The following is a 23,041-nucleotide window of genomic DNA, read 5'->3' as shown; positions in this document are numbered from 1 at the left end:
CCCCCCCCCCCCCTGCATTTGTTGAGATGTATGATTTGAGACCAGGGAATATTTTTTGGACAGACGAGGCACGTTTTACTCTGCATGGTTCCATGAATACACTGAACTGTCGCACATAGGGTTCTACTCTGCCACTTGTTGTGCAGGAGCATCCATTGGACTCAGCTTATGTGGCTGTGTGCCGTGGTTTCACAAGCTCCTTCATTCTCGGTCCATTTTTCTTTGAGGAGATGATGCCTTATGGGCCTGTTAGGTGTACAGTGACATCTGTACTTTATAAGGACCCCCCTTGTGTAACATGTGATTACAGTTTTGCAAGAATGCAACTGTGTCCACACCACGATTTCCATGCAAGTTGGGATGACACCACATGTCACTTGCAGGTGAAAGATTAACTTCGAGAATCCTGTGGTAATGACTGCATCATCTCCAGGCAGTTTCAAGATGTGTGGTCTTTCGAATTCCCCAACCTAAACCCATGTGACATCCTTATATGAGGGACAGCGTAAGACAACATATCACTCTGCTTACACTGGATATGCTGCAAGCAACCATGCTACGTTAAGTAAGCAGCATGTTGCTGAGTCAGGAGACTGTATTGAACACATATTATAACTTTGAGTGTATCCTAATAAACATGTCAGTAACACTATTATCATGTGTTTGATCATTCCCCTTATCCTGCACCCACACCACATTCTGACTGCTTTTCTTGAGTCGTCAGTCTTCTGATGGGTTTGTTGCTGCCCATCATGAATGCCTCTCCTGTGATAACCTTGTCACCTCAGATTAGCAATTGCACCTCATGATAATAATTGCAACCTATGTCCTCAGTTATGTCCTCAGTTAGTTGCTGGGTGTGTTCCAATCTCCATCTTCCTTTATAGTTTTTACCCTCTACAGCTCCCTCCAGTGCCTTGGAAGTTATTGCCTGATGTCTTGACAGATCTCCTGCCGTCCTGTCCCTTCTCCTTTTCAGTGTTTCCCATATGTCCCTTTCCTAGCCTTTTCTTTGGAGAACCTCCTCAATCCTTACCTTATCAGTCCACCTTATTTTCAACATTCTTCTGCAGCACATCATCTAAGAAGCTTTGATTCTCTTCTGTTCCAGTTTTCCCACTGTCCATGTCTCACTATCAACAATATTGTGCTCCAAACGTACATTCTCGGAAATTCCTTCCTCAAATTAATAATTCTAGCAAACATCTCTTGGCCAGGAACTCCCTCTTTGCCAGTGCTAGTCTGCTTTTAAAGTTCTCGTAGCTCTGTCCTCCACAGCTTATTTTGCCACCTAGATAGCAGAATTCCTTAACTTTGTGATTCCGAATTCTTATGTTAAGTTTCTTGCCTTTCTCATTTCTGTTACTTCTCATTACTTTTGTCTTTCTTTGATGTACTGTCAATCCATATTCTGTACGCATCAGATTGTTCATTCCATTCAACACATCCTGTAATTCTTCTTTGCGTTCACTGAGGATAGTAATATCATCAGTTAATCTTATCATTGATATCCATTCACCCTAAATTTTATTCTGGCTCTTGAACCTTTCTTTTATTTCTCTCATTGCTTTTTGGATGTACAGATTCAAGAATAGGGTCAAAAGACTACATCTCCGCCTTACACCCCTTTTAATCTGAGCACTTCGTTCTTGACTTTCCAGTCTTATTGTTCCCTGTTGGTTTTTGTACATTTTGTATTTTATATGTCTTTCCATATAGCTTACCCCCATTTTTCTCAGAATTTTGAACATCTTGCACCATTTTACATTGTTGAGCACTTTTTCCTGGTCGACAAATCCAATAAACATATCCTTATTTTTCTTCAGTCTTGTTTCCAGTATCAGCTGCAATGTCAGAAATGCCTCTCTGGTGCCTTTACTGTTCCTAAAGCCAAAGTGGTTGTCATCTAACAGATTCTCAATTTTCTTTGCTATTCTTCTGTATGTTCCAGAGGTTGAAAATACCACTGCAGTTGTAAGGTTATTTTATTTAACACACGACCAGTTTCAGGCATCTTGTACTCGTCCAATTTGGTGTTCAGGGTCACAGTACCAAGCTACAACACCTGAAGATGGGTGTATAAGAGCCTGAAACTGGTCATGTGTTAAATAAAATAACCATTCAACTGTAGCAGTATTTTCAACCTCTGCTATAATCCTCAGTTGCGGATGCTCCTCCAACAGTATTGCTTCTGTTTATTATTCTTTTCAGCAATTGAATGCTTGAGGTGTTAAGCTGATTGTATGGTAACTCTCACAGTTGTTGGCTCCTGCTATCTTTGGAATTGTGAGGATGATGATCTTCCAAAAGTCTGATTGTATATTGCCAGTCTCGTATATTCTACACACAAAAGTGAATAGTTGTTTCGTTGCCCCTACCCTAATGATTTTAGAAATTCTGATGGAATGTTATCTATCTCTTCTGCCTTATGTGACCTCAAGCCTTGTGTGTCGGTTGGTCAGAGTCAGTGTGCTCCCTGCCGCCATTGGATAAGCAGCTGCAGCAGCAAGTCGTATACTCGTAGCTCACTCATTTCTTTGCGTGTTTTTGGTACTTGCATTGTTTAATTCATAAATTTCTGGTGTATTTTAGTATTTGAGAGTTGTAGCATCGCATTTTAGTACCGGAATAGTGTAAATTCGCGTAGTCGTCTGTCTTCTGTTTTTGTTTTGAACGGCCAGTGTCGGTTGGTCAGAGTCAGTGTGCTCCCTGCCGCCGTTGGATAAGCAGCTGCAGCAGCAAGTCGTATACTCCTAGCTCACTCATTTGTTACATAGTTTAATTCTTAATTTCTTTGCGTGTTTTTGGTACTTGCATTGTTTAATTCACAAATTTCGGGCGTATTATAGTATTTGAGAGTTGTATCATCACGTTTTAGTACCCGAATAGTGTAAAATCGCGTAGTCTCCTTCCGCCGCCGAGCAGTGTGACAGAAGTGCGCAAGTAGCAGCATTACTGCATTTACTAGGCAATCTTGTATTTTAATAACCGTTTAAATTTTGTGTTGATTTGTTTGCGCTCTCTGTAGATTAGTTCAGGCGTACTTTGCATAACAGTTTTTAGCATGGATAGGGACTGCAACTGCTGTGTTCGGATGCAGGCTGAGGTGGCATCCCTTCGCTCCCAGCTTCAGGCAGTGTTGGCTTCGGTCACACAGCTTGAGGCTGTTGCCAATGGGCATCACTGTGGGGGTCCGGATGGGGGTTTGTCGGAGACGGCCAGCTCGTCCCACGCATCCCCCAATCGGACTACAACTGTGGTTGCCCGGGATACTGCCCGCATTGAGGCTGATCCCTCACCTGTGGTAGAGTGGGAGGTCGTCTCAAGGTGTGGCAGGGGGCAAAAGACATTCCGGAGGGCTGAACGGAAGGCCTCTCCAGTTTGTCTGACGAACAGGTTTCAGGCTCTGTCTCAGGCTGATACTGATCTTCGGCCTGACATGGCTGCTTGTCCTATTCCAGAGGTTGCCCCTCAGTCTGCAAGATCCGGGCGGTCGCAGAGGGTGGGCTTACTGGTAGTAGGGAGCTCCAACGTCAGGCGCGTAATGGGGCCCCTTAGGGATATGGCAGCAAGAGAGGGGAAGAAAACCAATGTGCACTCCGTGTGCATACCAGGGGGAGTCATTCCAAATGTGGAAATGGTCCTTCCGGATGCCATGAAGGGTACAGGGTGCACCCATCTGCAGGTGATCGCTCATCTCGGCACCAATGATGTGTGTCGCTATGGATCGGAGGAAATCCTCTCTGGCTTCCGGCGGCTATCTGATTTGGTGAAGACTACCAGTCTCGCTAGCGGGATGAAAGCAGAGCTCACCATCTGCAGCATCGTCGACAGGACTGACTGCGGACCTTTGGTACAGAGCCGAGTGGAGGGTCTGAATCAGAGGCTGAGACGGTTCTGCGACCGTGTGGGCTGCAGATTCCTCGACTTGCGCCATAGGGTGGTGGGGTTTCGGGTTCCACTGGATAGGTCAGGAGTCCACTACACGCAACAAGCGGCTACACGGGTAGCAGGGGTAGTGTTGCGTGGGCTGGGCGGTTTTTTAGGTTAGATGGCCTTGGGCAAGTACAGAAAGGGCAACAGCCTCAATGGGTGCGGGGCAAAGTCAGGACACGCGGGGACCAAGCAGCAATCAGTATCGTAATTGTAAACTGTCGAAGCTGCGTTGGTAAAGTACCGGAACTTCAAGCGCTGATAGAAAGCACCGAAGCTGAAATCATTATAGGTACAGAAAGCTGGCTGAAGCCAGAGATAAATTCTGCCGAAATTTTTATAAAGGTACAGACGGTGTTTAGAAAGGATAGATTGCATGCAACCGGTGGTGGAGTGTTCGTCGCTGTTAGTAGTAGTTTATCCTGTAGTGAAGTAGAAGTGGATAGTTCCTGTGAATTATTATGGGTGGAGGTTACACTCAACAACCGAGCTAGGTTAATAATTGGTTCCTTTTACCGAACTCCTGACTCAGCAGCATTAGTGGCAGAACAACTGAGAGAAAATTTGGAATACATTTCACATAAATTTTCTCAGCATGTTATAGTCTTAGGTGGAGATTTCAATTTACCAGATATAGACTGGGACACTCAGATGTTTAGGACGGGTGGTAGGGACAGAGCATCGAGTGACATTATACTGAGTGCACTATCCAAAAATTACCTCGAGCAATTAAACAGAGAACCGACTCGTGGAGATAACATCTTGGACCTACTGATAACAAACAGACCCGAACCTTTTCGACTCTGTAAGCGCAGAACAGGGAATCAGTGATCATAAGGCCGTTGCAGCATCCCTGAATATGGAAGTAAATAGGAATATAAAAAAAGGGAGGAAGGTTTATCTGTTTAGCAAGAGTAATAGAAGGCAGATTTCAGACTACCTAACAGATCAAAACGAAAATTTCTGTTCCGACACTGACAATGTTGAGTGTTTATGGAAAAAGTTCAAGGCAATCGCAAAATGCGTTTTAGACAGGTACGTGCCGAGTAAAACTGTGAGGGACGGGAAAAACCCACCGTAATACAACAACAAAGTTAGGAAACTACTGCGAAAGCAAAGAGAGCTTCACTCAAAGTTTAAACGCAGCCGAAAACCAAACAGAAGCTAAACGATGTCAAAGTTAGTGTAAGGAGGGCTATGCGTGAAACGTTCAGTGAATTCGAAAGTAAAATTCTATGTACCGACTTGACAGAAAATCCTAGGAAGTTCTGGTCTTACGTTAAATCAGTAAGTGGATCGAAACAGCATATCCAGACACTCCGGGATGATGAAGGCATTGAAACAGACGATGACACGCGTAAAGCTGAAATACTAAACACCTTTTTCCAAAGCTGTTTCACAGAGGAAGACCGCACTGCAGTTCCTTCTCTAAATCCTCGCACAAACGAAAAAATGGCTGACATCGAAATAAGTGTCCAAGGAATAGAAAAGCAACTGGAATCACTCAACAGAGGAAAGTCCACTGGACCTGACGGGATACCAATTCGATTCTACACAGAGTACGTGAAAGAACTTGCCCCCCTTCTAACAGCCGTGTACCGCAAGTCTCTAGAGGAACGGAAGGTTCCAAATGATTGGAAAAGAGCACAGGTAGTCCCAGTCTTCAAGAAGGGTCGTCGAGCAGATGCGCAAAACTATAGACCTATATCTCTGACGTCGATGTGTTGTAGAATTTTAGAACATATTTTTTGCTCGAGTATCATGTCGTTTTTGGAAACCCAGAATCTACTATGTAGGAATCAACATGGATTCCAGAAACAGCGATCGTGTGAGACCCAACTCGCTTTATTTGTTCATGAGACCCAGAAAATATTAGATACAGGCTCCCAGGTAGATGCTATTTTCCTTGACTTCCGGAAGGCGTTCGATACAGTTCCGCAGTGTCGCCTCATAAACAACGTAAGAGCCTACGGAATATCAGACCAGCTGTGTGGCTGGATTGAAGAGTTTTTAGCAAACAGAACACAGCATGTTGTTATCAATGGAGAGACGTCTACAGACGTTAAAGTAACCTCTGGCATGCCACAGGGGAGTATTATGGGACCATTGCTTTTCACAATATATATAAATGACCTAGTAGATAGTGTCGGAAGTTCCATGCGGCTTTTCGCGGATGATGCTGTAATATACAGAGAAGTTGCAGCATTAGAAAATTGTAGCGAAATGCAGAAAGATCTGCAGCGGATAGGCACTTGGTGCAGGGAGTGGCAACTGACCCTTAACATAGACAAATGTAATGTATTGCGAATACATAGAAAGAAGGATCCTTTATTGTATGATAATATGATAGCAGAACAAACACTGGTAGCAGTTACTTCTGTAAAATATCTGGGAGTATGCGTGCGGAACGATTTGAAGTGGAATGATCATATAAAATTAATTGTTGGTAAGGCGGGTACCGGGTTGAGATTCATTGGGAGAGTCCTTAGAAAATGTAGTCCATCAACAAAGGAGGTGGCTTACAAAACACTCGTTCGACCTATACTTGAGTATTGCGCATCAGTGTGGGATCCGTACCAGATCGGGTTGACGGAGGAGATAGAGAAGATCCAAAGAAGAGCGGCGTGTTTCGTCACAGGGTTATTTGGTAACCGTGATAGCGTTACGGAGATGTTTAACAAACTCAAGTGGCAGACTCTGCAAAAGAGGCGCTCTGCATCGCGGTGTAGCTTGCTCGCCAGGTTTCGAGAGGTTGCGTTTCTGGATGAGGTATCGAATATATTGCTTCTCCCTATTTATACCTCCTGAGGAGATCACGAATGTAAAATTAGAGAGATTAGAGCGCGCACGGAGGCTTTCAGACAGTCGTTCTTCCCGCGAACCATACGCGACTGGAACAGAAAGGGAGGTAATGACAGTGGCACGTAGAGTGCCCTCCGCCACACACCGTTGGGTGGCTTGCGGAGTATGAATGTAGATGTAGATGTAGAAGCCTTCTAAAGCTATTTTAAATTCTGATTCTAATACTGGACCCCCTATCTCTCCCTGCTGGCTCTTGTTTCTTCTTCTATTACATCATTGGACAAATCTTCCCACTCATAAAGAACTTAAATGTACTCTTTTTACCTCCCAGCTGTCTCCTCTGCATTTAACGGTGGAGTTCCCATTGTTCTCTTAATGTTAACGCCCTTGCCTTAAATTTCACAGAATGTTCTTTCGAGTTTTCTATAGGCTGTGTCCATCCTTCCAGTGATCAGTTTCTTCACATTTTTTATGCAGCCATTTTGCTTTATCTGTCCTGCGCTTCCTGTGTATTTCATTCCTAAGTTACTTGTGTTCCTGTTCCCGTAATTCCCTGAAAGTTTTGTATTTACTTCTGTCATTAGCTAGCTGAACTGTTTCATATGCTACCCATAGTTTCTTCGCAACTGCCTTCCTTGCACCTACGGTTTACTTTCCAACTTCTGTGACTGCCCTTCTTAGAGATTTTAATTCCTCTTCAACTGAAATGCCTACTGGGCTGTTCATTATAGCAGTACCTATAGCCTCAGTAGGTATATTCATTAATCGGTGTGTGTGTGTCTTCTCTTCATCATTATTAAATTGTGATCTGAGTCTATATCTGCTCCCGAGTATGTCCTACAATCCAATATCTGATTTCCGAATCTCTGCCAAACTATCTAACCGAAATCTTCCCGTTTCTCCTGGTCTTTTCCAAGTATACCTTCTCCTCTTGTGATTCTTGAACAGAGTATTCGCTAGTACTAACTGATATTTATTGCAGAACTCAATTATTCTTTTTGCCCTCTCATTCCTATTACCAAGCCAATATTCTCCCATAACCCTTTCTTCTACTTCCTCCCATACAATCGCATTCCAATCCTTATGACTATTAGATCTTCATATCCCTTTACATACTGAGCCACCCGTTCAATATCCCTCCCTCTACCCCCCCCCCCCCCCCTCTCTCTCTCTCTCTCTCTCTCTCTCTCTCTCTCTCTCTCTCTCTCTCTCTCTCTCTCTGTCACTCCATCTTCTGCCTGTAACGTCAGCATGTATTCCGGAACTATTGTTGTCGGTGTTGGTTTGCTGTCAATTCTGGTAACAACCCTATCACTGAACTGCTCACAGTAACTCACATCCTATTCGTAATGAATCCTACTCCCATTATACCATTTTCAGCTGCTGTTAATATTACCCTATACTCATTTCACCAGAAATCGTTGTCTTCTTTCCATTTCACTTCACTGACCCCTATTAGATCTAGATTGAGCATTAGCATTTCTCTTTTCAGATTTTCTAGTTTTCCAACCACGTTCAAGCTTCTGACATTCCATGCCCTGACTCATAGAACATTATTTCTTAGTTAGTTATTCAATCTTTTTCTCATGGTCACCTCCCCCTTGGCAGTCCCCTCCTTAGTGATCCAAACAGGTGGCTTGCCCGCAATCTTTTGCCAATGGATAGATTATCATGACACATTTTTCAATTACAGGCCACTTATCCTGTGGATACACATTATATGTTGTTAATGCTGTGGTTTCTATTGCCTTCTGCATCCTCTTGTCATTGATTGTTGTTGATTCTTCCACATTCCAGGGGCATTTTCCCACCTTAAGGGTGAAACTGTCCACTCCTCTGCCCTCTTTGACAAGGCCATTGGTAGAAAGGGGATAGCTTCTGATGCAGGAAGTCATGGGCCACCTTTATTGATGATTGTTTAAATTTTTTTATTTATTTATTCCAAATTCAAGCAGTGGTGAGGTTCGAACATGGAACTGAGGACATTTTGATTACTATTCAAAGACATTTGCCTTTAGACCATCAACACACCTTCAATATTTCAGCACTCTGCAATGTATACAGCCTGCACTGCAGCTTTCGGGACACCATCAGTTTAATTATAACCACCCTTTTATTTATGTTCTTGTAAATTAGCCTAGATGCTAATTCTGAAGTGTTGGGGGAGATAGTTAACATTTCCATTGCATGACAGCAGCAAACATATAATATGTTCCCTTTTTAATAAAGAGTCATTTACTTACTTTGTGACTGTTAGATTACAAATGTAAGGAACTGTAATTTGATTCTCAATTGTTTCTGGGATTTAATCTAGTAATTAACATTATATTAACAACCAACACTGAATTGTGTGTATGAAACAGAGTTTTGATATGGTTTGGACTTCAAGTTAAATGATGGCAAGAGCACACTATATTTTTGAAATCACCACAAAGGTGTAACACACCAACTGGTTTACGACGATGGCTAAAGATGTTGCCCATCTGTGTTAAGGATTCAGAGACAGCACTTTTATCTCCTCTAAGTGATCTAGTTCTACTTTAACCTCATCCTACAAGGCAAAAGATGCATGCCAGGCTTTGAAAAGAAAATTGATGCTGCCGATTCTTCTAATGTAATGTGGGTGAAAAAATTATAAGAGAGTTCCAAGCCAAGGGAGAGACAAAGAATCCACTTCTGCACATGGTACAGTGTTCTGAATTATTGGACAATGTTGGAGGGAACACCCAAAGGCTGTACTCTATATGCATGCTGGCCAAACTTATTTTCCACTGTAGGTTCGGCCACAGCAAAGACGGGAAGGGTTCTGGTTCTGGCATGTATGTTAATTCCAGAACTACCTGGCCTAGTATTGAGATTTCATGATTTCAGTTTAGCTGCTACTGATTTTAAGGGTGGAGACCCAATCCGAAATATGTGGGCTGATTAATAATTGAGACGGAGACCCATGTATCAGAAAGGAATAAAATGGCTATACAATGAACTGTTTCTGATATTGTAAGACTATGTGGGGCTATGCTTGACCCTGTGATGTCATTTATTTGCATCGGCACACTTGACCGTTGATGATGTGGCTGGCTCTGATGTACATCTGCTACAGAACCTGGAAAAACACTGTTGACAGACATAATTATAATGTGGGCGACTATGTATAGCATGTACAGAAAAACAACCAGGATAATTGGGTAGTTAGCAAAAATTTTGCTGAAATTGAGTGGAAACTGTTAAGACAATGGGTCTGACTTTTATCGGGTGATATGAAAACTTCTCCACTGTTGTCTGGACTGCAGGACATTTTTGCAGGTTCACTGTCATGCTGTATTTGCCAGTTGAGATGGCAGCTCACAGTCTGTACTGCTTGAGAAATCTTGAGAACCCAAGCTATGCAAACCTTTCATATTCTTCTCGGAGTATCCTTGTAGGCTGTGTGTAGGATGGCTGTAAAAATTAGCTGTCAGCAATAATAATATTCACCACACAAATTTATTTTACCTTTTCATATGTATTGGAGCTATTAAATCCACTATGACCAGTTCCAGTTTTTACATTAAATGAGTTATGTAGGCAGGTCCCTTCACCGTATCAGTAATCAGTACAACACTGATAGGATATTTACAATCACAGACAAACCCTCAACACAATAAACACATGACAATTGTGGCTTTAGTTCACATAAACACTGGCTATATTACATAGTTTGAAGTACAACTCAGTGGGATGAGTTTATACGCTCTCAAAGTACATAAACTATATCAAAATCATTCACACATTGCTTCAAAAGGGAAATTCATGAACTACACAAGAAGTCACTAATAGAAACTAATCTCTTAATTGACCCACATGGATACACTGGGAGTATGAGCGATGGCATTAAACTACCCTACATGATATTACTCGATTATTGCACGAGTGTGGTCTCAGAACAGACTCCAACATGAATCAGTGTAATCGCACCTTCCCAAACTTTCACATCAGTGTTGTTCGCTTAACTTCTGGTTGCTGACTTTCGTGTTAAGAGTGATAAGTGAAAAGAAGATTTCGGAGTGTGGTTGATCTTGTAAAGAATGGAGTATGAACATATAGTAATTTCAGAAACTATGTTTTAGTTTGAAATACAGGTGGTTCAGATTTTGCTAATTTGAATGGTCTATACGATTTACACTTTATGTAGTAGTTTAGAAATTTGTGGTAGTTTAGTAAATGGCTAAGATTGCGGAACTATTTTGTAGATTTTCGTTGGGAATAACCCAGTTACGAGTACAAGGGTCAGCATTATTGAAAATTTATGCAAATTTTTAATTAATGGTGTAATTAGTGAAATGTGTTATTTGCTTCTTAAAATTTTGGACGACAAAAGAATAGGGGTAAAACCTGGACTCTGGCAAGTACAATGGGTAAATCTGCACTGGAAAGTCTAGGTGCTTCTGAACTTGTACCTTAATTATCTGCTAAGCTAATTAGTTTCAGAGAAATCAAAGTACATTGCTATACAGTCTGAATGCTGGTCTTTCTCGTGAGTGGTGCCAGAATTTTCAACTTGACTGATAAGCCCAGTCAAAGCTGCCTATCTTGTATTGTGGTAAAGTTTTCAGCTGTTAATAACCTTTAATTAACATGGTTTCCAGCAAAGCTAATTACACTTCCACTATGTGATCAAAAGTATCCAGGCACCCCCAAAAACATACATTTTTATATTAGGCACATTATGCTGCCACCTACTGCCAGGTACTCCATATCAGCGACCTCAGTAGTCATTAGACATCGTGAGAGAGCAGAATGGTGTGATCTGCAGAACTTAAGGGTGTTGAACGTTTTCAGGTGATTGGGTGTCACTTATCATACGTCTGTACACGAGATTTCCACACTCCTATTTTAATGTCCCTAGGTCCACTGTTTCTGATGTGATAGTGAAGTGGAAACTTGAAGGGACACGTACAGCACAAAAGTGTACAGGCCGACCTCGTCTGTTGACTGACAGAGACCGCTGACAGTTGAAGAGGGTTGTAATGTGTAATAGGCAGATGTCTATCCAGACACAGGAATTCCAAACTGCATTAGAATCCACTGCAAGCACTATGACAGTTAGGCGGGAGTTGAGAAAACTTGGATTTCATGGTTGAGTCGGCTGTTCATAAGCCACACATCACGCCAGTAAATGCCAAATGACACCTCGCTTGGTGTAAGGAGTGTAAACATTGGACGATTGAATAGTGGAAAAACATTGTGTGCAGTGACGAATCACAGTTCACAATGTGGCAATCCAATGGCAGCGTGTGGATATGGTGAATGCCCGGTGTACATCATCTGTCAGCGTGTGTAGTGCCAACAGTAAAATTCGGAGGCGGTGGTGTTATAGTGTGGTCATGTTTTTTATGGAGGAGACTTGCACCCCTTGTTGTTTTGCATGGCACTATCACAGCACAGGCACACATTGATGTTCACCGTCTTGTTTCCCACTGTTGAAGAGCAATTCGGGGTGGCGATTGCATCTTTCACACAATCGAGCAGCTGTTCCTAATGCATAGCCTGTGGCAGAGTGATTGCACGATAATAACATCCCTGTAAAGGACTGGCCCGCACAGAGTCCTGACCTGAGTCCTATAGAATACCTTTGGGATGTGTTGGAGCGCTGAATTCGTGCCATGCCTCACTGTCCGACATTGATACCTCTCCTCAGTGCAGCACTCCATGAAGAATGGGCTACCATTCCCCAAGAAACCTTCCAGCACTGGATTTAATGTGTGCCTACAAGAGTGGAAGCTGTCCTCAAGGTTAAGGGTGGGCCAACACTGTATTGAATTCCAGCATTACCAATGGAGGGTGCCACAAACTTGTAAGTCATTTTCAGCCAGGTGTCTGGATACTTTTGATCACATAGTGTCTGTAATCAGCCTATTGAAAAGAAAAACCTGAATTATAAATCTGAGGTAAAGTGTGATTAAAGTTTTGATTCAGGAACATACTACATATGCACTTCATAGATACTTGGATGAAAAGAGGAAAATGAATAGAAAACTAATTATTAGTAAGAGTGCAGTAAGGTCAAATGGAAAATTTCCAACTTGCTGTGTTTTAACACATTTCACTCTATAGTACAATTTAATCGACATGTCTTGTATCTGTGATTCTGCCTATGATAGTCCCCAAGAACACATAAACTTGAATTGTCTACTCATGTATTGTAGATCTGCAAGCCATGATGCATAACTATTTGCTGGTTCGCATACAAGCAGGTGAGTAGTGGGAGGGGTAACACTGATAGGTCAGAGGAAGAGAGCAATTTTTGTACAAGATAATTAAGCTGTGGGTTAGAACTTAATAAAATAATCTCACTGTTGCTCACTTTATTTTACTTACCTGAAAATGAAGCACTAAATGCCTTTGACACAATGCCCAGCCCTCTTAAGCTTCATGGAATGGCTGGAAAGCTTGGATTGCTGGAAGCAATTTTAGGCATGCGAGATCCATCAGCTTCTGTGTGAGTTCATGCAGCTGCTCAAGCTGTTGTCTCCAGATCTCAAACTATTGCTTGACCATCATGGTTGAAACACTAAACAAAATTGTGTGATAAGTCCTATTCTGGCACGGGGTGGGATGAAGTTTCAAAAAATCCTTGTCACCACTATTGTAAGTCATCTCCTTCGACAACACCAGTAGCTCCACACATCAACTGTATGATGAGTGATTACACCTTTTTCCATTATTTTTTCCCCACTTGGGACTTTCAGTGTCACATTAATATCAATTATTTGTTCAGGCTAAATGGATAATTGAAGCATTTTTTTCCACATAATCACCTTATTTACGTCTAAGTTAAGTGTAGTGAATTACCTCATTGTATTTTTGCTAACAAAAGATATTTTTTATTTTTCTGTGCGACCCTCATATTAGTAATTCTCCTCTAATAGCATGTGGTCCCAGATTGAGGGGGGTTGATATAGGCATACGGGCACATTTTGCACAAGATGAGAATTATCCCCATATGTAAATAAAGCCATGCTGACTGCTACTGTATTTATTACCAAGATGTGAGAACGGCTCTCATAGATTGTACCCATATATGTTATAAAAATTTGTTAGTGCTATGGCATTGAGAGTTGGGTCATCAGCCCAGCAATAAAGAATTTAATACTGTTAAAATGTTGTATAGTCATCGGAAAATAGAGACTTGAGATATGAATGTGGATTTTTTGGTTCCTTGTTTACAAATATTTTAGACTGTGGTGACTAGTTACTCAGGCATGACAGGCATATACTCCTCAGACCATGACAACAAAAACACACACACACACACACACACACACACACACACACACACACACACACACAGAGAGAGAGAGAGAGAGAGAGAGAGAGAGAGAGAGAGAGAGAGAGAGAGAGAGGCTTGGGCAGTGAAACTTTTTTTAGTGTACATTTTCTCTTGACAAAGAAAATATTTCCTTGAAGAGAACTTTTGTCTGTGTTTCAATGCAAAAATGTATTCCTGCTTTTTACTTTGATACAAAGTAATCCAGAGATTTTCTTGAAACTAAAAATTTAATAGGTAAGGTTAATGAAGGCCAAATTAAAGATGAGTGGTTATTAATTACAATAATGCTTTATCACATAAAGAGCTTTATATTTTTTGCTTAGATTGAATATATCTCTTTACAAGATCAAAGAATGTCTCATGTTGGAAACTGTTATCATTGTTATTTGTCAACTTCATCATTGAAAAAAACAGTCGCTAATTACCATCAAATAGATATCAAAAGTACAGACAGTACTTACTCATTAAATTTTGAAATTGACTCAGTTTTCTTACATTACCTCAGTGCTTAGGAGACAAAAGGAAACTTGATTTACTACATTTAAGCCAGATTTTATATAGGACATCACAATGAAAAGGGAACTACAATGCTCATTTGCCCTCCATGCTGATTCTTAAACCAAGTTTTTTGCAAATATATTTTCAAAAAATAAGTTGCCTTTGCCATCCATCTTGCATGTTAATTGCATCAGGAGGCTCGATTTTAAATCTGTTTGCCTGATCTCCTCTCAAAAATAATAACTCCATTTGGCTGAATGCTATAGTGCAATTCTTTAAATTGGATGCCATTTTCGCAATTTCCATGTCACTAAACTACCCCAGTAATTACACCAGACAAAGAGGACCTACAGCTAAAGGTAGAATTTAATCTTCACATCATAGAGAGAGGAAGACTAGGTTCAAGGCGCACCAAAAATTCTGTGGTCTGACCAGGATTCAGTCCCATGATCTTTTGGATTCCAGGCACTTGCTATACCACTAGACAACCAGGTGTCACCATAAGTTCATTAAAAAGTATCTTATGTAGACTTTCAATAGAGCTACTGGTCATTGAACAACACAACTTGTGAGCTGCAATTTCCAAATAATCATACCAGTAATCAGTTCAGTCATACAAAGTAGTTATTTTAGTCTTGTGATGAATTCTTCTCGGATTATCAGCCAAGTGCTGGCGTCGTCTTGTTGCAATGTTTCAACGAGTTTCGTACCCATCATCTTCTGGTGAAGTGTCGGGATGCTGTGTACTGCATATCTATATAGCTGCTTGGCTGTCGTCCGCTACTGTAGGCCGACAAATGAGAACGAAGCCACCACTCAGCTGATAACCCGAGAAGAATTCATCAGTGGAATACGCCGAGAAAGACTGCAATCGCATATTTTAGTCTTTTCTTCTTTTCCTTGTTCCTGTGGTGCACTGTCTTCTTTTGTGACTAGTTTCTTATCCACACCTGACAAGCAGCAAAGACATCTTAGTTCTCTTGCCCTCTATTTTCATTCCATTAAGGTGACAGCATGTGCGTTACGAAGTAAATTATTCAAAAGGTTTTTAAAGCCTCACTTATGGTACTTCCAAACTTTTTAACACAGTTTGATAGTGACCTTAAATATTGGGTTTTTTTCCAGAAAGTAATGTGTTCCTGAATGACAAGATTAGCACCTTGGATTATGGTTAAAGTATTTCTAAATTCTACAGTTATCTTTGAAAAGTATGGCAATTGTCATTCAAATATGGTATCAAATGGGTACATGCCATGCCTCCAGCACTACTTATATGAACATGTTGAGACATAAAATGGAGTAAGTTGATGTTTAGAGTAAGTTGAAACATTCTGTGGCAATGTATTAAAAAAGGAGTGTAAAAAATGTGTATTAAAAAAGGAGTGTCAAAAAAAAAAGAGGTCATCATGATATCCATTCTCTTCTCTTCTTTTTAGCGATAAGATACCCTGTAGACCACGCACTGCATCGTGCATCTGCAATCTGCATCCACCTTCTTCTATTTCTAGCTCTCTCTCTCTCTCTGAACCTGTGGGTATTTCTAATGCTGCAACGTCCTTCTCTATGTCATCTTTTCACTGTGTGTTAGGTCGGCCCAATGGTCTTGTTGCGTGGAGGTGCCTTCAAATACCTTCTTAGGAATTCTGTTGGTGTCCATTCTAGCCACATGCCCAGCCCATTGCATTCTCTTGCTTTTTAATTTCTTCAATATAGTAAGAGGCTTCATTAACTGGTTATTTCAGTATTCTTTCGAACACTCCATAAGCCATTCTCCAACACAGGTCCCCAAATTTTTCTCATCGCTTTGCTGTTGAAAACATTCAGTTTTTCTCTTTCTTTTCTAGTAAGTGTCCAGTTTTTTCAAAACATACCTCTGGGCAGATGATGGTGAATGGTGAATGACAAAGCTTTACTTTTGATTGGGCTGCGTAGAGCATGCAGACATCTTGATCCTGAGGCTATTCTTTCATTTATGTCCATTATTATGATACTTTTACTGCTGAAGCGTGATCCAAGGTATTTAAACTGATGACCTTGGTGGTTAATTTCAAAGTGTGGATTTGGGTTTATGACTCAACCTATTTCCATATATTCTGTTTTCTCTTGTTTTGCCAAAAGTCCCATTTTGCTTGCACTGTGCCTGAGATTTTTACATGTCCTTTAGCTCTTCATCTGTTTTACTGAGTAAGACTATATCATCTATGTATGCTAGGAGTTTTAGTTCACTGTGTTTAAACCTTTAAACCGTGGACCTTTGTATAGCTGTAAATTACTCCCTTGAAGTATTTTCTCTAGTGCAAAGTTGAAGAGAACACATATGAAAGAGCGCCTTCCTGTTGTAACCCTGTTTTGACTGGAAAGTTGGGGGATATGGATCCTCTGTACTTCGCTACAGCCTGTGAGCCATCCATGCAGTGTTATATCATCCTAATGATTTTACTGGGTATCCTAAATTCTCTTAGTGTATTGTAGAGACTGTTTGTGTAGATGCTGTGCTAGGCTGGCTGGAAATCAATGAAGAGGCAGTGGATGTTTTTGTTAAATTCCCAGAATTTCTCAAAGATCTGCCGTAGAGTAAACACATTATCATTTGTGGAATGGTCAAAAACCAACCTGCTACTCTTGAATAATGTTTCCTGTGTAAGACTTAATTTTGTCAAGAATGATCATTGACAGAACTTTGTTTATGTTCAGCAAACTGATTCCTCTTTAATTTCCACATTCCATTTTGTTTTCTTTCTTGTGTACAGGGCAGATTATTGCCGTTTTACAGCCTGTGGCCAGTGTTTAAGTTTTCCAAATCATTGTGATAAGGTTATAAATTTCTTTGTGTAGTTTGTTTCCACCCACTTTTAACGTGTCTGCTGATATCTGGTCCTCACCTGCAGCCTTGTTGTTCTTCAGCTTTTGAATGGTGTATAGCAATTTCTGTTCTGTCATTCTTTATTTGTCAGTATTACTGCTGCTACTCTTGAATTCTGAAAAATACTCTCTCCATCTTGCTGGAATATCTTCCAACTGTGTTGGCATGTTTTGATTTTTATATTTTATGAATAGTTTTTCACTCTGATAACTTCTATTACTGTTCTTTGTATATTGAAACAGCTTTGTTGAGCCTCTGTTCCTGCTTTCCACATCTACAGATTCCAAGACTACAGTTTCCTTTTCTCTGTTCTTAGAACTCTTGCTGTCTCTCTTCTCACTGTGTTGAAGGTCTCTCTGCTGTCCTCATTCTCCATATTTTTCAGCCACAGCATCCTGGCCTCTTTCCTCTTTTCGACTGCTTTCTGATACTTTTTGTTGAATCATTTCTGTTTCATCAGTTTCTTTTTCTTCCTAATGTTTTTTTTTTCTGCTGCATCTGTTACTACTGTCTTTATTCTTTCCCAAGCCTTCCCAACAGTATTTTCCTCGCCAACTTCTTGCAGTGCTGTAAACTGGTTATTTATTTCAATCACTTAGGTTTCTTTAACAGACAATTCCTTCTGTCGTTCTACATCGAACGTAGGTTTTGGTGTATATTTTGGTTGTTGATTCCAAATCATCTTGATTTTCATCTTTCCTGACACTAGGAAGTGATCTTAACTACAATCTGCTCCTCTGTACATTCTGACATCTCTTATGAATGAACTGCATCTTTGGTTTGCCATAGCACTGTCAATCTGATTTACAGTTTTGCCATCAGGAGAACAACATGTACACCTTTGTGAATTTCTTTTGTGAGGGAACGTCGGGGAGCAAATCCCCATGTTCTTTGACAGTGCGAAGTTGATAATTTTTAATCCATTTTCATTTGTGGTGCAGTGCTTGCCATATTTTTCTATAATGGGGGTGAACAAATGCTCTTTACCTGTTTTTCCATTAAATTTTTTTAGGATGGTTCTCAAATTTCTTGTTGAAATACTTTCGACTACCCTATCTAATTCTACATAGTACTCATCTTTCTCATCCTCGGTTGAATCTTCAGTCAGTGCACGAACATCTATGAATGTTATGTCATATCACTACAGTGAAAAATAGTTGTTTCAAATATGATAACTTTGCCAGAATCTTTACAGGCAGACATGATCCTGGCCATCTAGTACTGACACATTTCTTGTAGCATCTTCTCTAGTGACAATAAAATCAGCATTGTGAACCTCACGGCCACTAGACAGTACTCCAGTATCATCCAATATTACCCAGGTCTTTGACTATCAACTGTCATAGCTGAAATGAGGAATTCGCTACCTAAAAATCTTTGCTCCCTCCTCCCTAGCACTACTAAAAGTGATATCCATTGCCCGCTCAACATAAACAATATACTTTCCAACTCATTGCCATTAACTTACTTACCAGCTCCTACTACAGTACAATCAATGACTCAATGTGGGAATCAGAACTGTGAAGACCATAACTGGAATAACCCATGTACATATCTTTCTCCTTTGCTATGATGATTGCCTTTGCTAGGGCTTTGTGTTCATGGCTGTCCATCAGTTTTTGAGATAGTCTCACTGAACCATCTGGAAAGGATTGGACTTGTTTACTTCCTACAGAGTGGCTTTTCACTGTTGTAAGGAAATGTTAATATATTCACCACATCAAGCTTGTTTTCTGTTTCTAATCTTGTCATGATATTCTTCCCTAATGTATGTCAGACTTCACCTGCGCTGCTCCTTTCAGTGAACAAACAGGGTTTAACATCTGTTGCACTTTGATATAAAAGTGTAAACTTCATAGACCAGATCTCACACATACTGACTATTTGATGTGTTTTTTGCACATACTTCAGCATTGAGTCGTCAACACTTACACTCAAAAAGAAAGAAGACTTGCTAGCTTGTGGAGTAATTATTTTTCGAGCTAGAGCGCACACACACACACACACACACACACACACACACACACACACACACACACACACACACCTATGCCCCTACTTGGCACTGGCTGGACACCCAATGCCAGTGCTGAATTTCAGCAGGTGGGCTAAGGTGGGGTGGATTTTGTGTTAGTGGGGGCAGAGGAGGTGACAGGTAAGAGGCATGTATAGGATTTGAGAGTGGGTGGTCATGTGACTAGGGCCTCTCGTCGGGTAGACCATTCACTGGGTGCAAGTCTTTCGATTTGACGTCACATCGGCATCTTGTGCGTTGATGGGGATGAAATGATGATGATTAGGACAACACAACACCTAGTCCCTGAGCGTAGAAAATTTCTGACCTAGCCAAGAATCGAACCCGGCCCTTAGGATTGACATTCTGTTGGGCTAACCACTCAGCTACCGGGGGCAAGAGAGGCAGTGGGTTTGGTGGCTATAGGAATGTGAGAGGGAGGGTAGGAGATGCAAGGGCTAGGCATGGGATTTGCAGTTGTCGGAGCAGGTGGGGCATGTGCTGAAGGCCAGATGTGTATGTGAATTGGGAGGGGGGGGGGGGGTGACGAGATAACTGGAGGGGAAACTGTTGGGTGGAGAGTGTGGGACCATGGACTACAGGAGATCAAGGCCAAGACAATTACGGGAGTGAAGAGTGTGGCATAATTCAGGGAAGCTGGTGTTGTAGGGAAGGATCCAGATGGCTTGCGTTGTGAAGCAGCTGTCAAAATGAGCATGTTATGCTTGGCTGCATGGTACAGGTACTGTTGGTGGTTAGTGGGTTTAATGTGCACAGAGGTGGATGGAGCCAACAGAAATGTGGAAACCGATGTCAGTGTACTGGAAGTTGGCGCACTGGATTGAAGACGAGCAGGTTAAGCAGATAGGAGAGAACATGTTGAGGTTATGAAGGAATGAGGATAGGGTGCCTTGGCCCTGAGTCCAGATCATGAAGATATCACCAGTGAATCTGAACCTGTCTAAGGCTGTGAGAATTGGAAAGCCAGGAAAGGTTTCTAAAAAATTGATGTGTTTTTATGTTTGTATGTAATTCTGTACTCAAAATCATTCACAATACCACCACCTCAGATGTTTTCTGCATGTACTGAAGCAATAAGTAAAATTTACTTGGGTATGAAAATATGTGTATGTTACTCCCAAGTATACCGAGAGTGATATTACATTGAAGTATTTTGAGTAAATTATGTTTTACCACAACTTTGTTATTTTAGGGATAACTCCACAGACATGGCGTGAGCAGGTACAGATCATAAAGAAGGAAGATGCTATTGCTGCGGCAGGAGGAGTGAACAGCACTGTAACTGTCTCAGCTGTTAAGTTGAAAGGTAAAATTACATATTTTGCAGTTTCTGAAAACTTTAGGAACAATCAGTATGTGTCATTTAATACCTTGCATCATATTACATGCACTTGTCCACGTCACAGTTTTGTAGTGATCTCTTTTCAGTATATTCCGAATTCCAAATGGAAGTCAGTATTATTAAAATTATTTACAGGAAGTGCTATGACAATTGTCATTAATATTTTGCTTTTATATTGGATTAATCATATATTAAGAGGACTGCCAGTTAATCCGGACCATTTGTTAATATCTATATGTTGCATATTTTTGTACATGTGGAAGAGACTCAAAGCTGAGTGAAGGCTGAATGCAGTGTGTCAGTTGCGATGAATTTTGCATGCTTCTGAGTGGCTGAGTTTGTGCATTCACCTAGTATTCCATGTTGAAGACTCCCTTTTTTTTAGCTTATCTCTTGAACCAGGAGCTCTTGGGAACCATATTGTCACTCCTGGACAACAAATTTGACATGTGGCTGTAAAAGCTTGTCAATAAATTGTTTAATTGTATTAAGGAGAGGAGAACAGTGATTAACCAAAAAGAACAAGGCATTTCTAACTGCAACGTACAGAATTGAACTTCACTTTCTGCCCTCTCTTTTTCTCTGAGAAACCAAGTGAGGTGGTGTGTAGGTCTGTCCACCCATATTTGTGTTTTCTATGGTTTATATAATTAATTTTTAAAAAATGCCGAGATGGTTCCTTTCAGAGATTTTATCCAATTTCGTTCCCTAAACTTCCTCAGTGTGAGGCTGTTTTGTGTGTCTAAGACCTCATTGTTGATAGGATGTTAAACTTTATTCTTCGTTACTTCCATGTTGTCGTTCCTTCACATCAGGCCTTGCTGCCACACAATTCACAGCTGCCCATGCTGCCTGTCCCCCTCGCCGTATTTTTCTTCTCCCTTTCTTTCATAGCCTCTCGTACTGCCCTCCTCCCCCCCCCCCCACCCTTTCAAAGATGCCTGTGTTGCCTTCTCTTCCTGGTCCCCTTCACAGCTGCCCATGCTATCTTCTCTTTCCCCTTCCATTCCCTGCTCCCTTGTCTCTCCTCGTTTCTGTATGTCTTGCTTGCACACTGTGAGGTACTTTCGTGGATACAAAAGCCAGGAACAGATGCTGTTCATGAACAGTGTGTTCAGAGATTAATTTATTCTACATATAGTATCAAATAGTGAAAACAATACATAACTTTGTTGTTGAAACCACAGCATCAGTTGCTAACAGTACATTTGAATGTTGAAATATGTACAGATACAAAAGATTTATAAATCTGTCACTCTTAAATACAATGTCTATTCAGAAGGTATCCAGACCTGGCCACAATGAAAATGTGTAAATGCTGTTCAGCTGGCAAATACAGAAAAAGGCTGTTGTGCACAAATGTTGGAGCTTAAGTACACCCACACTGGAGCTCCGGAGAGGGGATACTTGCATCTCATTGGCAATGGCATAATCGTTTGTGGCAGTGCCCTTGTGCCGTAGTGGCAACTGTAGGAAATGCAGTGGTGTACATGGCGGCATGCACCTTTGAAAGGGCGACTGACCCAATAACGGCCGACACCACCAACTTGGAAGGTACGGGGGAATTACGTGCTGTGGATAGTGAAGAGGCAGGTACTTGGCTGGGGACAGAGAAGACTAACCTGCATCCCAACATTATGTTTTGTGAGCACCGGGGAAACTGCCCCAGAAAATCAGGAGCAGGATGCATCCAACAGAATAGGTAGGAGTATGGAGAGTGCTGCAGAGAGTGCTGGCAAGTAGCTGACGTTGACGGCGTCAATGTCCACAGGAGAGGTGATCTGCAGCGTACATTGTGTCTTGCGAGTGCCAGGGAAACTGCCCCAGAACATCAGGAGCAGAACGCGTCCAATGCAACAAGTAGGAGGATGGAGGGTGCTGATGACTAGCTGACGGTGATGACGTCAGTGTCCATTGGTGAGGCAACCTGCAGTGTTGGCGGCAAAAGCATCGCAGGGGACCAGATGTTGACTGCCATTGGTGAGACTGCTGCGGGTGGAGGCACCCGTTCAGTAAACTGTATAGGAGGCTCCCATTCAGTAAACTGTGTAAGAGGCTGCATTTCAATGGATGGATGTGGTTTGCGTCACAGCGGCCGGATGTCGTGCAATGAAGAAATCTCTAACAGTGTGATCTAAGGCAGGATCACTGAATTCATAGGGCTGTAGCTGCCTGCACAGCTGTGAATGGTACACTGCACTCTGCCAGCTTAGCTGAGAACAATGACGGATTCTCATGAATGTGGCTTGTTGTATGCTC

At 41.4% G+C, this 23,041-nt stretch overlaps 1 protein-coding gene across 1 annotated transcript in view; it reads left to right on the top strand.

The window, feature by feature from the left end:
• The window catches only part of LOC126188666 (uncharacterized), a 103,956-nt gene that overhangs the window by 17,143 nt on the left and 63,772 nt on the right, over positions 1–23,041 (top strand). Inside the window, exon 4 of the mRNA XM_049930271.1 lies at positions 20,633–20,746. Coding sequence (XP_049786228.1) covers positions 20,633–20,746 — 114 coding nt within the window. The remainder of the gene's footprint in view (positions 1–20,632; positions 20,747–23,041) is intronic.

The sequence above is a fragment of the Schistocerca cancellata genome, chromosome 5 (genome assembly GCF_023864275.1).
Source record: "Schistocerca cancellata isolate TAMUIC-IGC-003103 chromosome 5, iqSchCanc2.1, whole genome shotgun sequence".
NCBI classification, from domain to species: Eukaryota; Metazoa; Arthropoda; class Insecta; order Orthoptera; family Acrididae; genus Schistocerca; species Schistocerca cancellata.
This window is presented reverse-complemented; position numbering and strand designations above follow the sequence as displayed.